This window comes from Taeniopygia guttata, chromosome 15 (genome assembly GCF_048771995.1).
Source record: "Taeniopygia guttata chromosome 15, bTaeGut7.mat, whole genome shotgun sequence".
NCBI classification, from domain to species: Eukaryota; Metazoa; Chordata; class Aves; order Passeriformes; family Estrildidae; genus Taeniopygia; species Taeniopygia guttata.
In genome coordinates this window covers 13,390,419-13,415,459 of record NC_133040.1, presented here as the reverse complement: position 1 = coordinate 13,415,459, position 25,041 = coordinate 13,390,419, and the positions used below count along the sequence as shown (strand labels likewise).

The window sequence follows — 25,041 nt, the reverse complement described above, 5'->3', positions numbered from 1 at the left end:
GCAATGTGGCACAATAATCATAGTCCAGTTTTTGCTACCAGGCAGCAAAAGTTGAATATTGACGTAATTAATGTACACAAACATGCAAGTTAAAAGGAATAAATGAAATGCTCCACTTTTATTAAGAAACCAAAAATACAAAACTGAAGAGTTCAAGACTTCATGTACTCAAACACTACTGAAAAAAAATTCCTAAACTTAAGTTTTGCTTACTAGCAGTACTAATATTGACCAAGATTCATCTCTACAAGGTAGTGTTAAAAGTTGACATTTTCCACCATTTGTGCTGTAATAAGCCAGTTTCAAATTAAGAACTTGGTGCAGTTACAGTAAAGTCTAGATGTTTCAGTCACTGTGGCTCCAGCTAACACAGCACTGGGAAGGCAAGAGCATTTTGGCTCAAACCACGGCTGTTTTCTGGTCAGTGAGTTTGAAGATGCTTAGAATTGGTTTAAGCAGCTAAAGCTCTACTGCTGTTCCATGCAAAGCCACAGCTGAAGTCAGCTCACAGGCCTGGATGCCATTTGCTTCTGGCTGCTAAAAGCAGAGCTGAGGCTGCAGAGAACTGCAGCATGTGCAGGCAGAGCTGCAGGCTGTGCTCTGCACCCTGCAGCAGCAGCAGCATTCCCCTGCTGGGAACGCTCCTGCAGCCACAGCCGTGCCCACCACTGCAGCTCTGCTGGCACCGCTGCAGCTCTGCCAGCCAACAAAAGGACAGGGGAACTGTTAGCTCTGAGTTAGCAAGAGGAGCTTAAGATGAGAAGCAGGAAGGAAAACAGAATGAGAAATGCAGTAGTAGACAATCAAGTATTACCTCAAATGAAGAACAGAAGACACTTTGAACAGTTTTCCTAACAATGCATGAAAGTTCACTTGCTTGGAGATATTTGAAATACAACTTTATTACCTAAACAAAAGAATGGGAATGACAGAAACAAGATTTTCCACTTAACACTCTGATGTGACTGCAGCAATCTTATATTTGAAACTCAAAAGGGGAAGTAATTGCAGTCCAAAAAACAGCTAAATATGCAGGTCCAAAATATGAAGGTTTTTTTGTTTTGGTTTTTTTTTTTCATTTTGTTTTGTTTTTTTTTTTAAACTGCCACATTCACTCTCCGAAGCCCATTCATCTCTTTCAGCATCCCAAAGATTAAGCACATGTTCTGTTCAGCTAGATAATAAAGTGGCAAACACGCTGCATCACCGACATCACAGGACAGTTGCCTATAAAACTAGACTTCTGACGCTGGGCTCCAGCTTCATCCCTCACAGGTCATCATCTTCATCTGGCAGTGCGGTGGTCTGAGCAATCTGCAACAGAGCAAGGCAGGCTTTAGAGCTGTTCCTCAGCTGTTTGTGCCCCGAGTGAGCACCAGGCAGCTGTTTCCCCCTGCCACTGACCTGTAAGTCTTGCTCATACTGTGCTGCCAGTGCTGGGTCCATAACAACTTCAGGAGGTGCAAGCGCAGGCATGGCAACAAACTCCAAGTTGGGATCTCCAATGAGCTTCCTAGCAAGCCACAGGAAAGGCTTCTCAAAGTTGTAGTTACTCTTAGCTGAAATGTCATAATACTGAAAAAGGCACATATTAGACATTATTTTAAAAACCCTCGAATATTTAGAGAATATAAAGATGAACACAATCAACTCTTTTACCATCCCTTTGACTGTATGGCCTTTGTTTCCATATTCATAAGCAGTTATGGTTTAAGTGTCTAGAAACAAAGAGTTTCAGGCAGAAACTATTAACTGAAAGGCTATCAAATCTCATCAAGGACAAAACTTCCAGGAGGCAATAGTGCACGTATCCTTCTCCTGTGACGTGCTCTGCTCTAGCCCCAGTCCTGTCACAGGATGAGATTCTGAGCAGTCACAGCCAAATGCACACAAGTTCTTTAGGAACTTAGCACAGCTTCTGCTCCAGGCCAGTGATGATCATCCTTAACATCATCCCCTGCCCTGAATTTTGGTTTGAAGAGCCAACAGAAGTGAGGCTGCCTGCAGTGACAGGCTGAGCACCCAAGTCACCATCCAAAGCCCAGCTGTGCTCAGAGGACAAAGCCAACTGGATTCCTCCTGACTTACCTGGAGATTCTTCTTCCTATGGAACACAATGGATTTTGCCTTGACTTTTCTGTCCTTAATATCCACTTTGTTGCCACACAAGACTATGGGGATATTTTCACATACTCGTACCAGATCTCTATGCCAATTAGGTACATTCTTGTAAGTAACTCTCGATGTTACATCAAACATGATGATGGCACACTGAGCTGCAAGAGAAGGAAAATCAGGTCACACCAGGCATAGCCACTGCTTACAGCACGGGATGGAGAAGAGGAACGCAGAGATCCCCACATCAGGGCGAAGCACCTGCATGAACTCTTCCCTCTCAGCATCCCCGTTGTGGCAGCTGCTGTTCTGTTAACAAGCTCAGTGCAGGAGCCCACAGAACCAGCCCGTGGCCGTGTCTCCTCACTCCTGTGCTGCCCCATGGCAGAGCAGCTGCTTTTGCTAGCTCAGTTCTATCCCTGAGCAACGTGGCATTGCACCATGAGAATACAGACTATGGAAGCCAAGGTGGATGCACCCAAACGCTTGGCAGAATCAGTTTAATTCATCTCAGACATGCCAGTAAGGCTTAAAGGCAGGCTGAGGGCCTGTGGTCCACATCTCAGGATGCCCATGTCCAGAGGGGCTTCTCAAGGACCTCAAGAATACTTTACAAAAGTAAGATACACTAGAGATGTGCAGGTAAGTGGAGTAGCAGGGGACAGATATTTGCCAAGCAGAAGGAACATTGCACGTTTTCAGACAGACAGACTCTGGCACGAAGGTGTCCAACTGCCTCATCGTATTGAAAATCTCGAGTTTCTGTGTTCCAAGGCCTTGCCTGAGCACAGCAATCCAGACAGAAATCTGCACTTACTGAAGCACACGTTGTCACCCCTTAACCACCAAGGGCTGCCAGTGCTATTGGTCATTCCAGCAATACCAAAGCCCACAGAACATGCTGAAACACAACCTTACCGTGTTCCCACGTTGTCTGGCAAGGGACATTATCCTCTCCACATAAGAGCTTGAGGAGCTCTACGCCAGCTCATCACTGCAGCCACACTGACAGCTTCCAGCGTGGCCGTCATAAGCAGAATGAAGGACTGAGCTGTGAGAGGTACAGAACTGTCCCCCCAGATCTTACCTTGGATATAGTAGCCATCACGCAGGCCACCAAACTTCTCCTGGCCAGCTGTGTCCCATACATTAAATTTAATAGGGCCTCTGTTAGTATGGAACACCAGAGGATGAACTTCAACACCCAGTGTGGCTAGGGAAATAACAAAAAGCAGTGCATTTAGCAAGTCACAGATTGTATTTCCATTTGTAAGATACTGGAGCTCAAATGTTTCTTCAGACATACCTACATACTTCTTTTCAAATTCACCAGTCAAGTGACGCTTTACAAATGTTGTTTTACCAGTGCCACCATCACCAACCAGAACAAGCTGAGGACAGAAAAAGGAAGAGTCAGAGCAATACATTTTGAGACATTTATCAGTCATTCCAGCACAGACAGTATTCATTGCTACAAAGAGCACAGCTCCTGCAAGGTGCTGTAAACGAAAGACAGAACAGAACTCCCCGTGAAGCAGCTCCCTGTGCTGGGAACCAATTTGCTAAGCCCACCCATCATGCTGTAACTGTGGTCAGTCTTATCCAGCCCTTGTAGGCAAGAGCTGCACTGCACTGTGAGTATGGTTCTATTAAGCTGCTACAAAAGACTGAATGAAGAATGTTTAGGGCTTTCAACCTGAGTGTGACCAGATTTTGAGAGGAAATTATCAAAACATCCACTGGAGAAAACCATTGCTACCTTAAAATTAAAGAACCCACCAACATTTGCACCATGAGCTGGAACACACTAGTCAAGAATTGAAGGAAACTCAAGTAACAACCTTCAAGAAAGAGTCTTCAGGACTTCTGGCTGTTAAGATAACAAAAACACCACCAACCCACCAAAAAATTCTCTTTTTAAACACTTGAACAATTAGCACATAAGAGAAAGCAGGCTACTCTAATTCACTCTGAGCAGCTTCAGTTCTTAAATTTAAAAATCATTCTGTAGGTAAAGATTCATTGAAAGCTATCAGACTAAATTACAGATAAAATAATGACACAAAAAAAAGAGTTTAAAAAAAGACTTTAATAGAGTCTTTTTGCGTCAATTGTACGCAACACTTCAGCAAGACCAGCAGCTCAAAACAAAACCCACCATCCACGTAGGCACTCGAGAGCCGCCCGTGCTACTTTCCTAGTGAAGGGAGGAGAAGGCCCCGAGGAAGGCTGGGCAGCGGGCTTACCTTAAACTGCACTTGCGGCTCTCCCTGGGCGGCCATGCTGCTCTGCGGGGGAAATGGCAGCGTGAGCGGGCGGGCGGGCGGGAGCGGCCCCGCCGGAAGGCGCCGCCCGCGGCCCCGCCGCGCTCGGACCCGCGGGCCGCGTGTGGCGGCTCCGCCCGCGTGTGGCGGCCCCGCGCGCGGCAATGGCGGCGCCGCCTCCGCCCGCCGGGCCCGCAGGGCGGCCGGGCCCCGGCCCCGCTCCCGACCCGCGCAGAGCCCCCCGCGCCCCCGGAGCCGGCATCCCGCCCGCCCAGAGCCGGCATCCCGCCCGCCCAGAGCCCGCATCCCGCCGCCAACGGGAGCCGCCGCCCGCCTGCGGCGCTGCCGCCCCGGCCGGGCCTGCCCGCCATCAGCCACCATGACTGAGCAGCGCCCCTGCCCCGGCCGGGCCGCGGGGCCCCGCCGGCGGCCCTCGCACCGCTCCTTCCCCGCGCACGGCCGCGGCCCCGGCAGCGCCCCGCTCGCTGCGAAAAGCCGCCACGCGCCCGGGCTCCCGCGGCCGCAACGCTCCCTCAGGCACAGCCCGCCCAGCCCGGCCCGGCCCGGCCGCGAGCGAACCGACCGCCGCCCCCGCTTTGCAGAGCGGCCGGGCGTGCCCCGATGGCGGTGGGGAGCCGGGGCCGGACCGGGCCGGGCCCGTACCTCTGCCGTGCCTCTCCGCTGCTCGCTCCGTGCGGGCGCAGGGAAAATGGCGGAAGCGCCGTTCAAATACCCGGACGGCGGCGGCGCGCGGCCGCGGGCGGGGCGGGGCCGTGCGGTACGTGGTGCGCGGCGCGCGGGAGGCGGGGCAGCGCCGCGGGCGGGCGGGAGCGCGGCGGGCGCGGGGCCGGGCACCGGGTACCGGGTACGGCACCGGGCACCGGATACAGCACCGGGTACCGGGTACGATACCGGGTACAGCACCGGGTACAGCGGGCACAGCACCGGGTACAGCACCGGGAACAGCGGGTATGGCACCGGCCACGGCACCGGGCACAGCGGGTATGGCACCGGTACATCGGGTACGGCACCGGGTACAGCGGGTATGGCACCGGCCACGGCACCGGGCACAGCGGGTATGGCACCGGGCACAGCGGGTATGGCACCGGTACAGCGGGTGTGGCACCGGGTACAGCGGGCACCGGGTATAGGACCGGGCACAGCGCCGGGCACAGCACCGGGCACAGCACCGGACACAGCGGGCACAGTATCAGGCACGACTGCAGGCACAGCACTGGACATGGCACCGGACACAGCGGGCACGGCACCGGGCACAGCCCCGTGAGGCAGGCCGGCCGGAACGCCCGCCCAGCAGGGCCTCCCAAACCGCCTGGCAGCGCCACAGCCTCGCCAGCACCGCGCAAGAGCCCCGTCACCCCGCCGGGCACCCTGTTCCATGCCCGAGCAGCCAGCGAGGAAAAGCCTTCCCGAGTGCCCAGAGGGAACGTGGCTCTGAGGAGGCCATTTCCCCCAGTGCAGCACGGGCCGCAGCTCACGGTGCCCGGTGCCAGGAGCTGAGGGAGCAGGAGGTGCCCGGAGCCTGCTCAGCCCCTCCGAGGAGCGTGCCCACTGTGCCGGGCACGTCCAGCACCGCCGTCGCTGGCTCTGGGACCACCAGGACCAGCACTGACCCAGCGCTCGGTGCCTCACCCGGTGGCCACTGGCCACCAGACAGGCCGGGCAGCCCGGCCCTGGTGGCAGGAGCAGCCCCTGGGCGGTGCGGTCACTCCCGAGCTGTGGTCACTGCCCAGCTGCGGTCACTGCCCAGCTGTGGTCACTGCCCAGATGTGGTCACTCCTGAGCTGCGGTCACTCTCTGTGGTCACTGCCCAGCTGTGGTCACTCCCGAGCTGCGGTCACTGCCCAGCTGTGGTCACTCCTGAGCTGCGGTCACTGCCCAGCTGTGGTCACTGCCCAGCCGTCCTGCTGCGGTGCCACAGCCGCTGTGCCCGCAGTGCCTCCCTGTACAGTCCCGTGGGAGGCTGGCAGCTGGTGATGCTCTCCGCAGCCGAAGTGGGAAAAAGGCACCCAGGTAGTTAGAAAAGCTGCTCAGGTGTTCAGGTGCCTCCGGTGGGGTTTAATAAAGAGATGTTCACAGCAAAAGGGTTTTACCCAACAGCTCTCGGGTACGATGGGCTGTGCTCAGAGGGAATTTCCTCCAATGTGCCTCACGACCGCGATTTTCCATTCTTCACACAAACTGACGTGCACTCACTGCAGTGCAGTCCTGAAAGCAAAACTTGGTTTGTAAGCCTTGCATTTAGAGTAGTTCTCCAAGATCTCCAAAGTGTCCAAACATCAGTGAAAAAGTCATTTGAACACTGACTTTCGAAGAACGTACAAGTTTTGCACATGTCTATAAATACCAAGTTCGTGGGTTCACTCTGATTTTTAAGACCTCTGGTATTTTTTTAATCCAGTATACTTCAATTACTTTTATCTTTGTTGCTGTCTCCATAATCTAGAATAAATAAATGATACGTTTAAGTATTTCATGGCAGCTGATATACACAAATGTAGTTTATTTCTTAACTTCCTCTGACATAGACACAAAAAATACACAAAGCTTTACAAGACTGGCTGGCATGTGCTGTAATTTTTGCTTATTTGATAGTGTAATGCCAATCCAAACGCTGCGTGAGATTTCCTTGGGCAAATCACCAAATTTGCCTTCCCTTTTTGAGATGAGTTGGGTTTGTGCGGGTTTTTTTTTGCATTTTTGCTGAACGCCTCTAGGTGTCAGGATTATTTTTTCAGAATATGCAATTCATCTTTTATTTTTCTCAGCACAATGCTATCCTGGTAAAAGCCTTGCCACGCGGGCCGTGCCACACCGGCTATGCCACACCGGCCGTGTCTCACCGGCTGTGCCCGTTCCGCCGTGCCCATTCCCCACTCTCCGTTCCTCGCTCCCCGTTCCCCGTCCCGCTGGGCCCGTTCCCTGTGCCCGCTCCCCGCTCTGTGTTCCCCGTTCCTCCGTGCCCGCTCCCCGTTCCCCGTCCCGCTGGGCCCGTTCCCTGTGCCCGCTCCCCGCTCTGTGTTCCCCGTTCCTCCGTGCCCGCTCCCCGTTCCCCGTCCCGCCGTGCCCGCTCCCCGCTCTGTGTTCCCCGTGCCCGCTCCCCGCTCTGTGTTCCCCGTTCCCCGTGCCCGCTCCCCGTTCCCCGTTCCCTGTGCCCGCTCCCCGCTTTCCGCTCTGGGTTCCCCGTTCCGCCGGGCCCGCTCTCCGCTCCCCGCTCTCCGTGCCCGCTCCCCGCTCTCTGTGCCCGTTCCTCCGTGCCCGTTCCTCCGTGCCCGCTCCCCGTTCCCCGTTCCCCGTGCCCGCTCCCCGCTCTGTGTTCCCCGTTCCCCGTGCTCGCTCCCCGCATTCCGCTCTGGGTTCCCCGTCCCACCGGGCCCGCTCTCCGTTCCCCGCTCTCCGTGCCCGCTCCCGCCCGCCGCGCCCTCACGTCACGCCGGCGCCGGGCGGGGCGCGGGCCGGGCCGAGCGTGCGCGGTCGGTCTGTCGGTCGGCGGGCGGCCCGGTCGGTCTGTCGGTCGGTCCGTCGGTCGGCGGGCGGCCCGCGGGAGCAGCGCGGAGCGCGGCGGGCAGCGGCGCCGCGGGGATGAAGGACCGGCTGGCCGACCTGGCGGAGGTGCGGGGCGTGCGGGAGCGGGCGGGGCGGGACGGGACGGGGCGGGACGGGCACGGCCGCTGCCGGGAGGGCCCCGCCGCCGCCGGGCTCCCGGGACTGCCGGGGCGCGGTGCCACCCTCCGCGGTGCCCCCGGCGCCCCGCCTCGCTTCCCGCGGCCGGGGCGGCGCGGAACCGCGGGGAGCTGCCCGGCGCTGCCCGGTAACGCCGTGCCCGGAGCCCCCGGTAACGGCGTGCCCGGAGCCGCCCGGTAACGCAGCGCCCGGAGCCCCCCGGTAACGCCGTGCCCGGAGCCCCCCCCGGTAACGCCGTGCCCGGAGCCCCCCGGTAACGCCGTGCCCGGAGCCCCCGGTAACGCCGTGCCCGGAGCCCCCCCCGGTAACGCCGTGCCCGGCGCTGCCCGGTAACGCGCTGCCCGGAGCCCCCCGGTAACGCCGTGCCCGGCTCTGCCCGGTAACGCCGTGCCCGGAGCCCCCCGGTAACGCCGTGCCGCGCCCCGGGCCGCAGCGGGCGGCTCTGTCCGCTCCCGGGCCGTGCCGCGGCAGGAAAGCGCCCTGCCAGCCGCGTTCTCCGCGTGTTTACAAAATGGTGCTGCCGCTGTTTATGGGCGCTTTTCCTTTCCCGCACTCCTGCCTTGGACATATCCTGAAAAAGAAGGGAGAGTCCGGGCACCATCAGTCTGTCTGCAACAGGATATGGCTTGGGTAAAAGAAAAGGATACTTGAGGTTTTTTGGTTTGGGTTTGGTTTTGGTTTTTTCCTGAAAAGAAATGGAAATGGAGAGCACACAGGAGTTCCTGTGATAGTTCTAGCACTCCATGTATGTGTAGAAGTTGGGCTGTGTTCGGCTGCATTCAGCTCTGGGGCTCTTTCATCTTCTGGATCATAAAATACATTTTGGAAGCCCCGTCTGTAGTGATGGAATTACCGGTCTCTCTGTCTTCCTCTTTGAAAGAATGAATAGGCATTGGAGAAGTTTTAGGATTATTAAATTACAGTTTCTCTACCAGGAATGATGTTTTAGAGTCATGCCAACAAACCAGTGTCATTTCTTTCAGGCGCAGTTATTTCCTTTCCCTGTTTCTAAACATGTCCAGGCTGTGGGAACACCTGCCAGATTTCGGTGCTGGTGCACACTAACCTGACAGAGGAAGCAACCAGTGGTGATCCAATAGGCTTTATAGTTCTATACCCGCAGACTTAATCCTGTTCTCTGTTTCTGTAAATGGAAGAAACCAATTCCACACCCTGCCACACCCCCCACTGACAGGGTTAAAAGTGTTTAAGGCAGCTGAACAGAGGAATTTTTAAGCCAGCTTTAGTATTTGACATGTGAAAACATTACTGCAGTGGGCTGCTTTTTAAATATGTATCAGCCAGTATTGCTGAATGCTTCATATGTTCATCAATATTGTTTTTATTGCCTGTAGAATTAATAAATAGCTTAGAGACTTAAAATTTTTCTTCTAATGAAGAAAATATTTAAACATGAAATCCAAGTAAAAGTTACTGAAGATCTAGTCTATGTTTCATCACAATTAGAAGTGTGTAGTTGAGCTGAAGTTTTGTGAAGTTGCATATCCAAGGGAGATGAATATTCCCATTTCCACGGGCAGCTCATTGAAGTAGCAGCTTCCATCTTAGACCTTTATCTGAAATACCAAAAATATAATGATTTGTGAAAGGGTTTTCCTTTCCCAGAATAAATACTTTGAACAGAGATGCTTGACACGTGGATGAGAGGCTCTGAAAAGGAACAGTGAATCCAAAGAAATAATGTGTTAACGCTTGTTTGCCTATTTTCCAAAGTGTTTAGGTTTTTTCATGTAGTTTTGTTGTATTGCATTTGGCTAAATCATTAAGAGTAGAGCATAGACATTGCAGTTTTCAAGCAGGCCTAGGCCTGCAAAGTCTTCAGGAATAACCACACTGTGCCTCTTCCCCTTAGCATTGGGGTTTCATTGTTTCCTCTGGTCACAGCTGGCCCCGGGTTCCCTCCAGAACCTCCCGGTACACCCGGAGCCCGAAGGAGCCCGGCCTGTGTTGGCTGAGCACACCTCTGCAGTAGCAGGAATGCTCATTTCTCCTCATTCTTCCTGCTTTTCTCTGGGCAGCAAGCACAACTTTGTCGTTAGTTTTTCCCAGATCATCATAACGAGGAGGGAGAAATGCTGCCTATCAGTGTTCGTGGTTCATTAACACGTTAACAAAACTGTCAGATACTTTTGTTAATACTCTCTGTTTAGGCTGTTAAACAGTTGCTGGAGAAAGAAGTGGTTGATGACATGCAGATTATATAGCCTTCAGATAATGCAGCTTCCTCCTATTTTCTTAGCTGGAAGAAGTTGTGTAAAACGTGTATTTTTTCAGAAGGCAGCAACCATAATTGTATTTGTTCAACTTTAGGGGGTTATTTTAATGTCATTTCTAAATTACTCTAAGCAGGCCCAAATGAGCTTCTTTAAGCTGTTTGAATTGTCTTTTAATACAATTAATGGGACAATTGAGCAAATCCCAGACTGGTTTGAGTTATTTTGAGCACAAATAGTGTATGATTAAAAGGTTCTCTGATTCAATACCCTGTTTTCAGCAGTGGTTTATAGAAGGTGTTTAGGGAAGAAGGAAATGAGTAGTACATAGCTGTGATTGCAGGATGTGCTCCCAGCCTTCAGAGGTTTGCTGTTCACAGATACAAGTCCATCAGAAACGGCTCTAAAAGAGCTGTACCATCCATGTTCAGCTGAGCACGCTTAGCTCAGGTATCACAAACAGGCCTTTTAAAGGTCTGCTAATAAACTTACTCATACTTTCTTTTAGTTGTTCTGTCATTTCAGAAGAAGGTTAGACATTAACCTCTGCTCAAGCAGAGTGCTGGTTTGGATCTCAGGTTTGGGGTGCTTTGTCCACATGGCTCCAAAATTTCTGCCTTGTGACATGCTGAAGTGGATACAGACCTGTCTGCTGGAATCCATTTTTCATGCTTGATTGGTGAATCAGTTAAAATACTTGATTTATGTTTCTTTACTCGTGAGTGTTAATGAAGATCTGTTCCGTGTAATGTTTGACAAACGAGTAGTACATAGCAATGTACAAGTTCATATTTGACTGCAGCTTTTTTTAAGCAAGGGGCTGTGACTCGAGCAGAACTGCACTGATTTTTTTTCTGAACGCTTTCTTAGTCAGTCACTCCATGCCCCCAGGACTGTTCAGGAGCAGGTGAGGAGCTGCAGTGGCAGAGGTGAGAACTGTGCGGGCTGGGTGGTGGGGAAGCAAGCACCCAGTGGGGCTGTGCAGCAGGAGGCGAGCACGGCTGTTGTTTTGGCTGTTGTTTTGGCTGTTGTTTTGGCCTGAGCCAGGCTATGAGGCTTTGCTGAGGATGAGCAGTGTGCCCTCCGTGCCCTGGGTGGGTCAGTGGGGCTTGCACAGCCCTGCTGCTGAGGGCAGCGTTGTTAATGATTGACCTGCCCCAGCTCTCCCTGCGCCCTGCTCTGCCAGCCCTCCGTGGCTGCTGGGTGCAGGAGGGGTTTTGGGCACACGGATGCTGTGGGAGAGGCTGGAACTCGGGTAAGGTGTTGATCCTGGGGATGCTGTGGGAGAGGCTGGAACTCTCTGTAAGGTGCTCCTGGGGGCTGATTACCCCAGAGGATGCTCAGCTGGCATCCTTAGAGCCTGCCACAGGAGTGCACGTGTCTGTGCTGAGAAACAGCTAACCTTGAACAGAATTTCAAGGGCAAGTTATAGTCACGTTTTTCAGCCAAAAGCTGTTTCCAGTTGCAAAGGTCAGTAATTACGAAGAGATCTCCAGCCGGAGTTATTTCTGCAGTTCTGTAAGGTAGTGGAAGTGACAGAAGCTTCATAAACCATCAGGATAGCTTCTGCTTGGAGCTGAGAAATGACATTGTGAGAATTTCTGTAGTTTAACCCTGCTGGCAGCGAGAGCGGCACACGGCTGCCCTGGTGGGATGGGGCAGAATTCCAGAAGTGAGAAAACTCCTGGGCTGAGAATGAAGGCACTTTAACTGGTAAAGTAAAAGCTGCACACAAGCAAAGCAGGAAAAGGAATTCCTTCCTCCTTCCAGTGGGCAGGCAGGGGTCTGCAGGAAAGCAGAGCTGTCACACATAGCAGTGGCTTGGGAGGAGAAAATTCCCAAACAGTAAAGCTGCTCCCCTTCCTTCCTGCTTCAGCCTCGTGCACTGAGCATAATGCCATGTGCTCTGCAATGTCCCTTGGGTCGCTGGGGACTGCTGCTCCATCTGTGCCCCCAGCCCCTTGGAGGGGAGCAGAAAAGCAGGAAAATATCACCTCTGTAGGTCTGTAACTGAAACATCCCCGTGTCATCAGCCTGCTCCTCACAAATCCCAAACACAGCCCATGCCAGCTGCTGGAGGGAGTTAACCCTGTCCCAGCCACAGCAGCACAGACAGATGGGGCTGGATGTGTTTTATAGGCTCTGAATGTTTATGGAGCTGTGTGTCCCAGACTTTGAGTCCCAAGGTCAAGGTATGAGCTGCAAACAGACTTTATTAGATTGCTCTTGGCATTGACGTGAAACTTTTTATCAGCTTTTTGTGATACTGCTTCTACTGGGGAGGTGAAGTCCAGGGAGAGCAGTATGTTTCTGCTAAACTCTGATAAAAGTGAATTCTTGGTCAGTTGTGTGCTTGTCAAAAGAGGCACAAAAGCACATCAGTTGAAGAGAGTTGCAAATGAGCTGTGTTTTAGGTAAGAGATGGTTTAAGAATACAGAGAAGAGAGGTTGACAAACCTCTCAGGTGTCTCAAGTGCTGATGACTGAGCTAGGCTGTCTATAAATCCTTGAACAAATTGATCTGTCAGTGGTGTCACTGCAACCAGGCAGGACAGTGGAATACACATGGCACAGGCTGTGGGCTGGGGAGTCATGGTCAGCTGCCTCCCAGCTGAGCATCTCCAGACAGATTTCTGAGTCACACTTCTGTCTTCCAGTCATTTAGGATGCACTCAGGTGTTACATGCTTTACTAAGACCTGATCAAACTAAAAACAGACATTCTGAATTCCTTCGGAGATGGCATTTCCATTATTTTTAGTTCAAATAGCTAAATATAGGATGCAGTTACGAAGAAGCAGAAAAATTACCCTTTACTCAGTAATATAAACAGAAAGTGTTCTTTTGCATAGATAATGAAATTAAATGTCTTCAAAATGTAGCTTCTTAAATGTTAACTTGCACCTTGTGGCTTAGTAGCAGTGCAGTCTTGGGAATAGTAAAGGTGTGGGTGTCTGGCTTCCTTGGGGCACAGACTTCCTCCCTTATTTGTGTTAAGCAAGGCTGTTAATTGATGGCAATCTGTAAGGGCAGATAATTGGAGTTCTAGCCTTATCTCCCCAAAATGAGTGACTTATCAAGTCCTCGGTGGCAGCCAGCACTGGGTGCTGGTCCAGGAGGGCAGTGGCATCTCCTGGGACATCTTTGTTTCCCCTGAGCACAAAACCCAGATGGTTTCTGCCCCGGGGCTTTATGCATTCATTCCCTGAGTTTGCAGGAGAGCAGCTGGCACCAAGTCTGTAACTTCTCCCTGAAGGTGTGGGGCACTCCTAGATTTTCTTAATTGACTGTACCTTCTTTATAAGATAATAGCAGCGTTTGACACTGGATTAAATTGCAGAATTGTCATGCAAACAATGCGTATCTCATGTAATTTAGGAAAACCAGAACTAAACTTCTTGGCTAATAGGATCAGAGGTTAGGAGTGAAAGTGGGTGTTAGAAGATCAGATGGCCTTGTAAGAAATGAAAGGTGTCTTGGAATGAAAATCCCTTAATGACAATTATCTCGTAGGTTGTTTTTCCCTCACAGGTAACCCGTTGACTGTATGTTAAGGGTAATATTTTGTTGTAATTTGATTCACTGCACTTCAGACAGCCTGTGCTCCTTGGAGGGCGTGGAAGAAGACAAGCTTGAGCTCTTTCCCTTCTGTGGTGCCTGTTGATGGTGTGTTCCCCAGGCTGGGGCGATGTGCTGGGCGTGTGCCGGGCTGGGGCACAGCCTGCTGCAGCAGCCGTGCAGAAATGCATTTCTGGTTCAGTGCAGCCGGCTGGGGCTGCCTGCTGCAGGTGGCAGCAGCTGGGCACAGCTCTGTGCTGGCTGCCAGGGCTGCCGGCCCTGTGGCACCCCCGGGTCCCAGCCCGCTCCCTGCTCCCCGGGAGTGTCCTCCTGCAGGGCGAATTTGGGAAAAAAACTCTGGAAGGAGCCCCCAGAAAACAAACCCCTGCGAGCCATGACACCAAACCCAGCCCAATGGATATTCTGGTCAGTGCCCCTCTGCTGCAAAAACTGCCTATTAGGGACAATTCTGGAGCTATTCCTGAGTGAGAAAAAAAACCTAGGGGCCACAGAGGGATTCAGATCTCAAAAAACCCTACGGACCAGAAACCCTCTTGGCTGCTGTGGCCTCTGCTTTATTTCTTTCAGCTTAGAGCCCTCAGAAAGGGAAGCCTTCCTTGGCTTTGGGCTGTTGCTGAAGTGTGTGCTGTGGCAGGAGTTTGGGTTTCCTCAGGGCAGTGACCTGGGTTGATGGCACAGCTTTATTCTGTTGTCTTTTACAGTATAAAGGAAATGAAGATGGGGAGACAGTTATCATCGAAAAAGACCACTTCATGGATGACTTTTTCCAACAGGTAAAGTTACAGTTTTCACCACTGTTCCTCTCTGTGCCTTTTCCTTTCAGTGATGAGGTTTAACATTTCATCTGCACATCCTCCCCAGTATGGTTAGTAATTGTATGCCAAAGCAAATGTTGGTAATGCTTTATTCATTTATTTCAGGGTATTTTCTGTATTTATTGCAGAAAAATGGTTTTAATTCCCCATCAACAAGAAATCTGCAATATTAAAATAGTTGTTTATTAGGAATATTAGCACTTAAGTTTTTGGCCATTCAGAATATGTTTGCTATTGCCAATACTGGGTTTTAGTTTAAAAAAATAATTTCAGACTGTTTAAATGTTGACATTTCTACTGGGATTTCTATCTGTGCCACTTACAGATGAAATACTTCGGGTTTTATTAGCAGGGTTCTTTTGTTTTTAAAAAAAACATTGGCCCTAAATTATTCTAATCTCTTCTTTGCCATATTTCTCTTCCTCTAGGTTGAGGAAATTAGAAATAACATAGCAAAAATAGCACAAAATGTGGAAGAAGTGAAGAAGCAGCACAGCATTATCCTGTCAGCACCAAATCCTGAAGGAAGTGAGTAATAATTTTTAAGATGTCACATAATTGTGGCTAGATATTCTGAAATACTTTTTGTTTCCTTTAGCTGTCCATAGGAATAGAACTTCAGGTGTTCAGAATGCAAAATGTAACACTAAGTAAACATTTTCATTTTTCATATTGACTTAATACTTTCATTTGGGTTTTTTTGACCTTTTTAAAGTCTCATTTGAAAAAAATATATGTTCCAAATATTTTTTATGTCAGCCAAACCTTTCCTGGACCAAAACTCAGTTTAATATGGGTTTTCTCCTCAGAAGCAGAGAGGTTACGTACGTCTCTCTTAATTTGTGAAAATGTGGAAGCTGGAGCTGGTACTGCCAGGTCTCCTCTTTGTCCCTCTGTGGGGCCAGGCTCCTGTGTGGCAGCAGAGCCAGCTGTGCCTCCAGTGGAGCCCCATTTTTAGAGCCGTACCCCAAAGCTGGAAGTGCAGCTGTGCTGTCCCAGCCCAGAACTGGGAAGTTCAGGGACCCTGCCCAGAGTGCGGCCCCATTCCTGTTCCCAGCCCTTGTGGCTCCAGGCACGTCTGTGCTCCTGGGCAGGGCTCAGAGAAAAGGGAACAAAAGATGCTGAGGCATTTTTTGTTTGGATGTTGCAATGCTGGCTTACCATTTGTCTTGTGACTTCATCTGCTTGGTGGAACTGAGCTTGGGCTTTATTTTATCCTGTCCCCCTTAGAGTGTGTTTTTATCCTTTTCCTTGCTGTGTGTTTTTTCCTTTTCCTTGCTGTGTGTTTTTATCTTTTCCTTGCTGTGTGTTTCTGTCTTTTCCTTGCTGTGTGTTTTTGTCTTTTCCTTGCTCAGTGTTTTTATCCTTTTCCTTGCTGTGTGTTTTTATCCTTTTCCTTGCTGTGTGTTTTTATCTTTTCCTTGCTGTGTGTTTCTGTCTTTTCCTTGCTGTGTGTTTTTGTCTTTTCCTTGCTGTGTGTTTGTATCCCTGCAGCTGGGTTTGCAGGCTGCTTTTTCAGTGCCTCTCAGGTTTAGCCAGGCCCATCTGAGTGTTTCGGTGGCAGCCCCGTGGGCAGTGTGTGTTCTGGGGATGTGCAGAGCTCTGGTGGAGCCTCAGGATGCCCCAGGTGGTGCCTGGCACAGAGATGTCAGTGGGTTAACACTGCACACCTGGTGCACAGCACATGGAGAAGAGGGGAGATGAATCTGTGGTTTCACCTGCACTTACAACCCAGGGGCATTTAACTTCTGACTGGCAAATTCACATTACCCTGAAAGCATTAACAAAACTGTTTGTCACCTGGTTTAGTTGAAGATTCGGTAATAATAACATTTCCCAGGTGTAAGCCTGTAAGAAGCAAGCACCTCATGGTTGCTGTTACAAAAACAGTATTTAAAGTACTTAGGAGGATAACAAATTTCAGCTGTACATAGTTGTACTGAATGAAATTCTGAGATTACAAGGTAGATTCTTAAGAGTCTTGCTGACTTACTATAATCAATCATTAATGGTTCAAAAATATATTTTTTAAAGGAACAAAGGAAGAACTTGAAGAACTAAATGAGGAAATCAAGAAGATTGCTAATAAAATTCGGGCCAGGTTAAAGGGTAAGTTGTGAGGACAAGTAAAACTCCTTGCTTTCAGAAATAACCTAGAAAATGACAATGCAAATTAATTCATCCATATAGAAATGTCTTCTGCAACTGAAATGCTTTTTGGGGAGATGATATTTTACAAGAAGACTAACTGCAAAATGATGCCTTTTGAAGTTTTTCCAGTGTAATAGACAGTAGTGTGTCTGTTAAAGTATGTTACATACTCTGTTAAGAGTATGATTGAAGCAGTTACTGTGTTTAAAGATCTCTACCAATTATCAAAATTATTTTAAAATTTTACTTATATATGCGACCCCTGTCCCCTGAAATGGTACACATGTCTCTGGGGAACATGTACCTTTAAAAGTAATAATAATATTTACAAATCGAGCTGTTAAATGACTGACTCTGCACTCTTGTCTTGCTCTCAGCTATTGAGCAGAGTGTTGGTCAGGGTGAAAATGCTAATCGGACATCAGTGGACCTCAGGATCAGAAAAACACAGGTAGGATCCCTTCAGCTTAAGGAAAGCCAGCGGGTTCTGGTGAGAATGAGTTTAACTGTTCTGAGCTCACTGCAGAGCTGCTGGGCTGGGCTGGAGGTGCCACTGTGAGCTGCTGTGCAGAGCTGTTGCTGTGTGACAGAAATGGCCCTTTCTAACACCCTTTCTGTCCCCGTCTGTCCCTGCTGTCCCTCCCTGTGCCCTGTCCCCGTGTGTCCCCGCTGTCCCCGTGCCCTGTCCCCGTGTGTCCCCGCTGTCCGGCAGCACTCGGTGCTGGCACACAAGTTTGTGGAGGTGATGACGGCGTACAACGAGACGCAGACGCTGTTCCGGGAGCGCAGCAAGGGCCGCATCCAGAGGCAGCTGGAGATCAGTGAGTGACCAGCCTGCTCCTCGGGCACACACACACATGTGCTCCTCAAGCACACACACAGCTCCTCAGGCACACACACACAGCTCCTCAAACACAGTTACTCCTTCCCAGTGCCTCCCTTCTTCCTTTCCCCTTCATGTGCAAAGCAGCAGAGGTCTTGGGCAGCATCTCAGAGGGTGTGAGGGGAGAGAAACAATTTTACTGCGTGGCACAAACTCCTTGATATTACTCTTTTTAGAACAGCTGTAAAGAAAAGAGAGAAAACTCAATAATTTCGTTTAGATTGAAGATATTAAAGAAATTATCTTTCTCCTTTGCTTCATTGACTTCCAGTGTTGCAGCTTTAAATGAAGCATCAAGAAAAGCATTCTGAAACAGCAAGTGTTATTAAAAGCCATCCAAAATTAACATGCCTAACAGGATAACAGCTCTTTTTATGTGGTCCCATTTTTGTCTACAAGGACATTTCATCTGGCATAAAATCAGTGCTGCTGTTACATGTGCTTTAATCATTTGTTGACTGACTCACATATGACTTACCTCCAATTCATTATTAGGAGCATTTAGAAAGGTTCCTGACTTTACTTTGAAGTACAGTATCTACCTTGGAAGGTGTCTAAAAAGTGCCTAAAATTCGTCCTTTTCTTAATGTGCTCTATAGAAGTGAATATATACATGCTGAAACAGGGAATGCAAACGGGGAAACGGGCAAATTACAAGAATATTTTGCTTTTGGTACGCTTTTCCAATTTGTCGTTAGCCTGTGTGCTGATTGCTGTTTTTATGCTAGCTGGGAAGACCACGACTGATGAGGAGCTGGAAGAGATGCTGGAGAGCGGGAATCCTTCCATTTTCACCTCTGATGTAGGTATCCTGCCCGCCCCGGCTCCCTCCCTGCTGCGCTGCGGGCGCTGACCCTGTCCCTCCTCCCCAGATCATCTCGGACTCGCAGATAACCAGGCAGGCCCTGAACGAGATCGAGTCCCGCCACAAGGACATCATGAAGCTGGAGTCCAGCATCCGGGAGCTGCACGAGATGTTCATGGACATGGCCATGTTTGTGGAGACCCAGGTACTGCCCGCACTTCATGGCGTGGCCTTTGCCTCTGCTCCCCCTGGCCACGGGCAGGAGCAGCTGGGTATATTCAGGTAGTGCAGATTTAGAGTGGTTCTGCACTGGGATCAGAACATGTGGAAATGAACCACAGTGAATCAAAAATTCCTTGTTTTGTTGTGGACAGTTTGGCCATCTCAATGTCCTTATGCTTTCAATAACTGACCACAGGCTTGCCTTCCAGTCAATATATTTAGTATTTCCTTCAATATGATTAGTTAATTGCAATATGCTGGAACATCTTTGGGCGTGTTTAAATAAGAAAAACTATCTGGTGGGACATTGTTAATTCCCTGGGGATTTTGGATTCTCAACCTTGGTGGAATAACAGGTGTATCAGCAAGGCTGTGTGCACCCTGCACTGCATGCAGAAGTGCAGTCCTGTGTTCACCAACATGAATGTAAAGGGCTTGGCAAGTCCCTCAATCATCTCTTGTATTCATAAGCTTTGTCTTGACATGGACATAAATCTGTTCTTATTTTAGTCTTTAAATACCAATTATCCAGCAAATGTATTTTTAACCTTGATCTTAAAATGGTTTGACTTCTGCAGGAAAGTGAAAAGAATAGTGTTAGAAAAACAAGTTAGAGAAATTTTTCTGTTTTTTGTAATTGGGTTTTGTTCTAGAAGTCCTTTGTTGCTTTGATATTAAATATACAGCCAGGAGATATTGGTAGCAGGTTTCTTTTGAATCACACACGAACAGAAGTTACTTGTGCATCACTCTGTAATGCTTTGCTGTTTACTGCTGCTGATTATGTCTTCTGATGGACAGAGACACAGGTAACAGACTTACTGTCATTTTTCACCAATCCTCCATTTCATTGCCCAGTGCCATTCCTCATAATTAATTGGAATTAGTCACGCATTGGCATCCTGGTGTGTGACATGTGTGACCTGTGTGCACTCCCTGGAGAGCTGCAGGTGCTTGTGTGGAGCTGGGGAGTGCCCCGTGCCCCTCAGACAGGCGGGGCTGCTGATGGCTCAGCTGGGGCTGCTGAGGCATCCCTGCACACAAGGGATGTTGGCAGGTGCTCAGTGCCTGTTCTGCACAGGGAGGAACTGTGTCCTGCTCGTGAACATTCCCTGTTTGCTCACAACTTGCTTCTCATTCCCTTTTTCCTTCACGTGCCAGAGCAGATAAATGTCATCCCCAGTGTGTGCATCACTGCCTTGGGAATGTTCTTGCTGTTCTAGAGCCTTTCTTTTAGATTCATTAAACATTCGTGCATTCCAGTAACCTGCTTTTCCTTCCAAATTTTGTTTCAAGGGTGAAATGATCAACAACATAGAGAAGAACGTGATGAATGCGACAGATTACGTGGAACATGCAAAAGAAGAGACAAAAAAGGCAGTTAAATATCAAAGCAAAGCACGCAGGGTATGTTGTCTTTCTGTAATTGTGCTAGGCAGTGTTTTAGTTTAGCACAGCAACATTGCCAATGTGAATTACGTTGCTGTAGTTCATATTGAAAATCTGTAATACCAGCAGAGGACAGACCCTTGTGCTGTGGGAGCAGATCAGCAGTTCATGCACAGCTAAGGGTGTGTTCGCAGCTTTCCTCTCAGAGCTGCCATTACAGAGTTTAAAAACCCAAAACAAGAATTAATGTATTATTCCGGTGGATAAATTCCCTTCTTTTTCTTATCAGCTTTCAAAATAACTTAAGTTATTCCGATTCTAAATAACCTTAAAATGTTTGGCTGTCTATCACAAATTAACTTACCTGAATTTAAAGCTATAAAATCTGTTTGCTAGCAGAAAATATAAAAGTGCTTCTGTTGAATAGTCTTATTTTTTTTTAATTCTGCTCTGATTTTTAGTTTTAAGATAAATTAGGGGGATCTTCCCTCTGGAAGGGGTGTGGCATTGTGCCATGACACTGAATTTGTGGAGAACTTGAGTTCACAGGAGTGTTCTGGCACTTTCCAGGGCACTTGTTTTGTTTCAGTATCTTTCTTCCCATCAGACACCAGATAATATATTCTGATATCAGACTACTAAGTAGTTTATTTTTACATTCCCATTTCCCCTTTTGATGTGCTGTGCAATTGGGTGAGGCTCGCTATGGTGAGCTGGGTTTGAGGGAGTAATTCATTTTCTATGGATAGAGATCTACACAGAGATTGCACCCCTGATCCTTCACAAAAGATCTTTTCAGTGTTCAAGGAGCCCACTTAATGTGTATGTTAATGATGCTTGTATCCTCTCTGATAACTGTAGAGGCATTAATCCCATGAGTTTACCTGTTTAAAAACCTTAATTCTTACATTTGCAAGATTATACAGATAAATTTATCTCAGTTTAAGAATACAGGAGGCTTTAATAAAACTGCTTGTGGATCTAAAACCTACTTGAAAATTTGAACATAAATGCAATTGTTAATGTGCTTAATATTTACAATACCTTGTTTCTTTGACAGAAAATGGTGATAATTATCATTGTGTCAGTGGTGTTGATTGCCATAGTAGCTCTAATAATTGGTTTGTCTGTGGGTATTCGGTGATGCTTGGATAACCTCAGCATGCATGGCTTCCTGCCACTGTGGCAGTAAGTAACTAATCAACTAATTTGGCTCTTGTTTTCTGTCTTCTTCTGTCCCTTCACATCTTCCTGTTTCCTCTGTCTTCTTCTGTCCCTCCGTACCTGTCCAGCGCCCTGGTGGCCCTGCAGGACCTGTGGCAGGTCCTGGCTGTGACGGTGTGGGTGGACCTGCCCAGGGCAGGAGGGGCAGCCAGCAGCCCAGCGTGGCTCCCAGCTCTTGCAGTTGCTGTTTTTGTGCAGAAAGTTCACATCAGCCAGCAATAAAGAATCCTAAGTGCACCTGGGACTCTATCCAGGGGATTGCTGTGGTTTTGAGTAGAGTTTTTTAAAAAGTAGATGTCTGCAGCCATGAAGTTGGCTATAGTGGCTTGGAGAACATCTTTGAATTCCTTCTCTGAAACTGTTTATTTGTGCTAGACTGAACGAAGGTGGGAGGTAACAGTGTGTTAGGACATGAGGCTGCTCTCAGTGGTTTTGCTGTAGTAAAGCCCATTTCTTGCCCAGGTAGTGCTTCCCAGGCTGAGTGGCAGTTCTCTGCTCTGGGGGCAGCAGAAATGCAGCTTTCAGCATGCAGAGCCTCTGAGCTGCACAGGCACCACGAGCAGGTGCCATTCAGACAGCTCCTCAGAAATTCACATTTCTGTACTAACCCTCTTAACACCCAGGTTTGTGTTCTGGGGTGGAGCTTCTGCCAGCTCTGCTTTGTGAATTCACTGTGCCATTCCCTGCACTCAGAAATACCTGACCAGGTCACACCTTGACGATTTGCCCAGGAGCATCTCTCCCTTTTTAACCCTTGCAGCTCCTCTGAGCTAGTGCCTGCACACTGACCTGGTGAATTCCACTCAGGGTGCAGCTGTAAAGCTTTGAGCAGGCTGCAAATATTTGTCCAAGGAGGGTGGCAGTGAGCAGTTGCTTAGAGTTGACCTGCATCTGCTTTAACAATGTTTGCAGAAGCTGGGCATGAGTAATAACCAATATTCTGTAAAGGAAAATAGAGAAATGTTGCCCAGATGGCTCTGTCTTGTGACTCTGGTCACTTGTGTGTTAGAAACAGGAAATCCTAGCAGTGATTACTCCTCAGACAGAAAATCCCAGCGCTCAGCCTGGGTGTCAGTCTTGCTGTGCCTCTGAATATATTTAAACAATTCTGTCTCTGACAAAATATTTCAATCTTAACTTTTTTCTCTTTTCCCTGCAGAAATTGATGTTCATAATAATATGTGTAACTGTATTGCTTCTGATACTTGGGATTATCCTAGCAACAACTCTGTCCTAGCAAGCACATTCCAAGAGTTACCACCCTTCAGGAACTCCAGAACATCTTCAGTAAAACCAAACCTTTTCACAGATGATGCCTGACACTGTCCCACCATGATGGCCTGTCACTAATGGTTAAAATGAAAGCAAATCACTTTAATGTTTACTCATGAATGAAGAGCAGAATGTGTGAGGGTGTGTATGAATTTTACATCATAAACTAGACGCTTGTGAGACTGAAACTTGGTTTTGAGCTAAAGTAACTTAGGGTTTTTTCACATCTCAGTGTTACAGTTGAAGTAGGGAGTTCAGAGACTGTTGAGTTTTGAGTGTTTGAGGTTTTTTTCCTATTGCTAACCTAACTCTAATCATGAATTTAAGTACCTTGCCAGTACTGCCTTTGTTAGCACACTTGTGAATATTTTTATGAGATGTAGCCTTGTGTATAAGTGTATTAATTATTTAGTCACCTTAGCCTATTTAAACTTTATGCTTATTCTCCAACAAGTGCTAAAATATTTCATCCTGGAAAGACTACTCCTTTAACTGCCTAGTGTATTACACTTGAGAAGATAAACGAAAAAAAGCTTTTTTACATTTGCCAGTTTTTTAATTTTTTCTGTCAAGGTTAACTGCTTTAAATACTTCCTTCATGGCTAATAAAAAGTCAGTTGCAACATTTCTGGTAAAAGCATACCTGAGTTTGCACTTGAGCAGGTAATTTCACAGGTAGTTCTTGTGCAAAGAAACTCATGGATCAGTTTGGCCTTATTGCTTATATGAATATGACAAAATGACTTTATAAAGCCAAATCAAGTTTTCTTGTTCTGGAGTTGCTAATGTTGATGTATGAATACAGCACATGGGGATGAATCCCCAGGAGAGTCTGGAACTGAGTACAAACTAAGACACTGATTTGTTACGGAATCTGTGTGGCTCTAACAAGGATGAAGTGTTTTGGTGTGCACATGCCTGTTGTAGTGCCAGCTTGCACCACTTGAAAGCTTCAGAGGGTTCAGATGTACCCAAATAACTGCATGTAATGTTACAGGTTATTTTTGTATTTTTGTGTGTAAAATATTTGTAACTTGGGTTTGCGCCTCCTCGTTGGTTAAGCATATCCATGTAGATATGTAGATATATTTACACTCTAAGAGAAGTAGAGGAGAATTTGTGCCTTTTTAAACATTGTTTAAAACTATACTCACCAATGTTTTCAGATGTTCAGCTCTCATGTTGACTGCAGTAACTCAGTCCTGCAAGTTTAGAATCATAAACTTGGGTTTTGTTGAAAGTGTCTGAGATCAAAGTTACTCAGTAAGTGAGAATTCAGACTTCATAAAATTCAGCCAAGTTTACAGTTTCCGTTGTATGTATGAATATTCCTGCTTTGCTGTCCAGGTATACTGTGAATATGCTGGAGCTATTCAGATGTCAAACATGTTTAAAAAAGAAAACAAATACTGTTATTATTATTATTGGTCTCTTTACAAGTCAGCCATAAAGAAGTCGCTTGAAAAATTCGGCTTCAATAATGAACAAAATTCTTTTACCTCTGAGTCCAGAATGCTCACTGGTGTTTGTGAGGAAGTTTACACGCAAAGCAAGGAAGGATTGGTTGCCTTAATGCTCATTCTAGGTAAATATATTTTATTCTGTAGTTGTCTAGATTTTTATCAGTAAATATTATTTATACAGATATGCGAATTAGATCGGGAAAGAAATCACTCCTGCTGTTCGCCAGCTGGTTGTAAACTGACCCTCAAAGTCCTGCCACGTTGAATTTTCTCCTCTGTAATGCAGTAATCTGCCCAGCAAGACCAGAGATTTCAATAGGCTCCTCCACATTCTGACTGCTTGTTGAGCAGCTGCCTCAGTGAGTTTGCTTTAAAGCAAAACACCTTTTCACATGCACCTCTTTGTGTGGAGGTGGGAGGGGAGGAAATCTCTAACCTGTGCACTAATAAACTCATCCAGCCCGTCTGCTGTGTCTGCTTGGTGTCCCTGGGAGTGGCCAGGAGGTGTTGAAGGAGATGGTGGCTTTGCACTGCATACATCAAACACAGGGTGAGGTGGCATCTTTCCTGCAACTTTCCACCAAAAACGGCGCAGAGATAATTGTTAAGGAAACAGAGGGATGTAGGCATTGAAGCTGTGCCCATGGGAGATTTTTGGAGAGCTGTCGAGGTACACACATTAAATATCCCAACAAACTGCCTTTAGCTGTCCGAAAAGCTGCAAAAACCCATTTCAAACGTCCTGGGTTGGAATCAGTTCCTACAAGCACACGCTGCATTCCCAGCTCACGTGCTTGCTCTGCTTTTGATTTTCCCTTTTGGCAATTTCTCCAGAGTAGAGTTAGTGGGTAGAATCTCAGAGGAGAATAAAAGCCAGTGTTTTGAGAACTAATGAAGTAATTATCTAAAGCATTATTTACAAGG

At 48.1% G+C, this 25,041-nt stretch overlaps 2 protein-coding genes and 1 long non-coding RNA gene across 5 annotated transcripts; 1 reads left to right on the top strand and 2 right to left on the bottom strand.

Annotated features, from left to right (window-relative positions):
- Positions 1-877: 877 nt before the first annotated feature.
- Positions 878-5,113, bottom strand: RAN (RAN, member RAS oncogene family). The gene is given in 7 exon segments (NM_001245707.1): positions 878-1,314; positions 1,405-1,575; positions 2,089-2,276; positions 3,203-3,328; positions 3,422-3,506; positions 4,362-4,403; positions 5,043-5,113. Coding segments are annotated over 6 exon segments (651 nt in total). The 5' UTR covers positions 4,398-4,403; positions 5,043-5,113; the 3' UTR covers positions 878-1,269.
- A 1,322-nt stretch (positions 5,114-6,435) lies between these two features.
- Positions 6,436-7,944, bottom strand: LOC140685155 (uncharacterized). Its single transcript, XR_012058423.1, has 2 exons — positions 7,825-7,944; positions 6,436-6,839 (listed from the first exon to the last, which is right to left on the bottom strand). It is a non-coding gene; the product is annotated as an uncharacterized lncRNA (long non-coding RNA).
- On the top strand, positions 7,849-24,583 carry STX2 (syntaxin 2). Of its 3 annotated transcripts, none has more exons than XM_072936243.1 (11): positions 7,849-8,009; positions 14,595-14,666; positions 15,137-15,236; positions 16,743-16,817; positions 17,237-17,310; positions 17,572-17,680; positions 18,471-18,544; positions 18,615-18,752; positions 20,066-20,176; positions 21,219-21,279; positions 22,542-24,583. In XM_072936243.1, exons 1-11 carry the CDS (start codon positions 7,980-7,982, stop codon positions 22,700-22,702), a joined length of 1,005 nt encoding a protein of 334 aa, XP_072792344.1. In that variant the 5' UTR covers positions 7,849-7,979; the 3' UTR covers positions 22,703-24,583. The 3 variants fall into 3 exon arrangements, with proteins under 3 accessions (XP_072792344.1, XP_041575249.1, XP_041575250.1); XM_041719315.2 differs by having other exon boundaries at positions 21,219-21,346; positions 22,542-22,778; XM_041719316.2 differs by lacking the exon at positions 21,219-21,279.
- Positions 24,584-25,041: the final 458 nt, after the last annotated feature.

Coding starts and splice junctions, on each gene's coding strand:
- STX2 (XM_072936243.1), top strand. CDS start 7,980: ATGAAGGACCGGCTGGCCGACCTGGCGGAG. Junction 14,667..15,136: donor TGGATGACTTTTTCCAACAG/GTAAAGTTACAG, acceptor CTCTTCCTCTAG/GTTGAGGAAATTAGAAATAA. Junction 20,177..21,218: donor ATCAAAGCAAAGCACGCAGG/GTATGTTGTCTT, acceptor TTTCTTTGACAG/AAAATGGTGATAATTATCAT.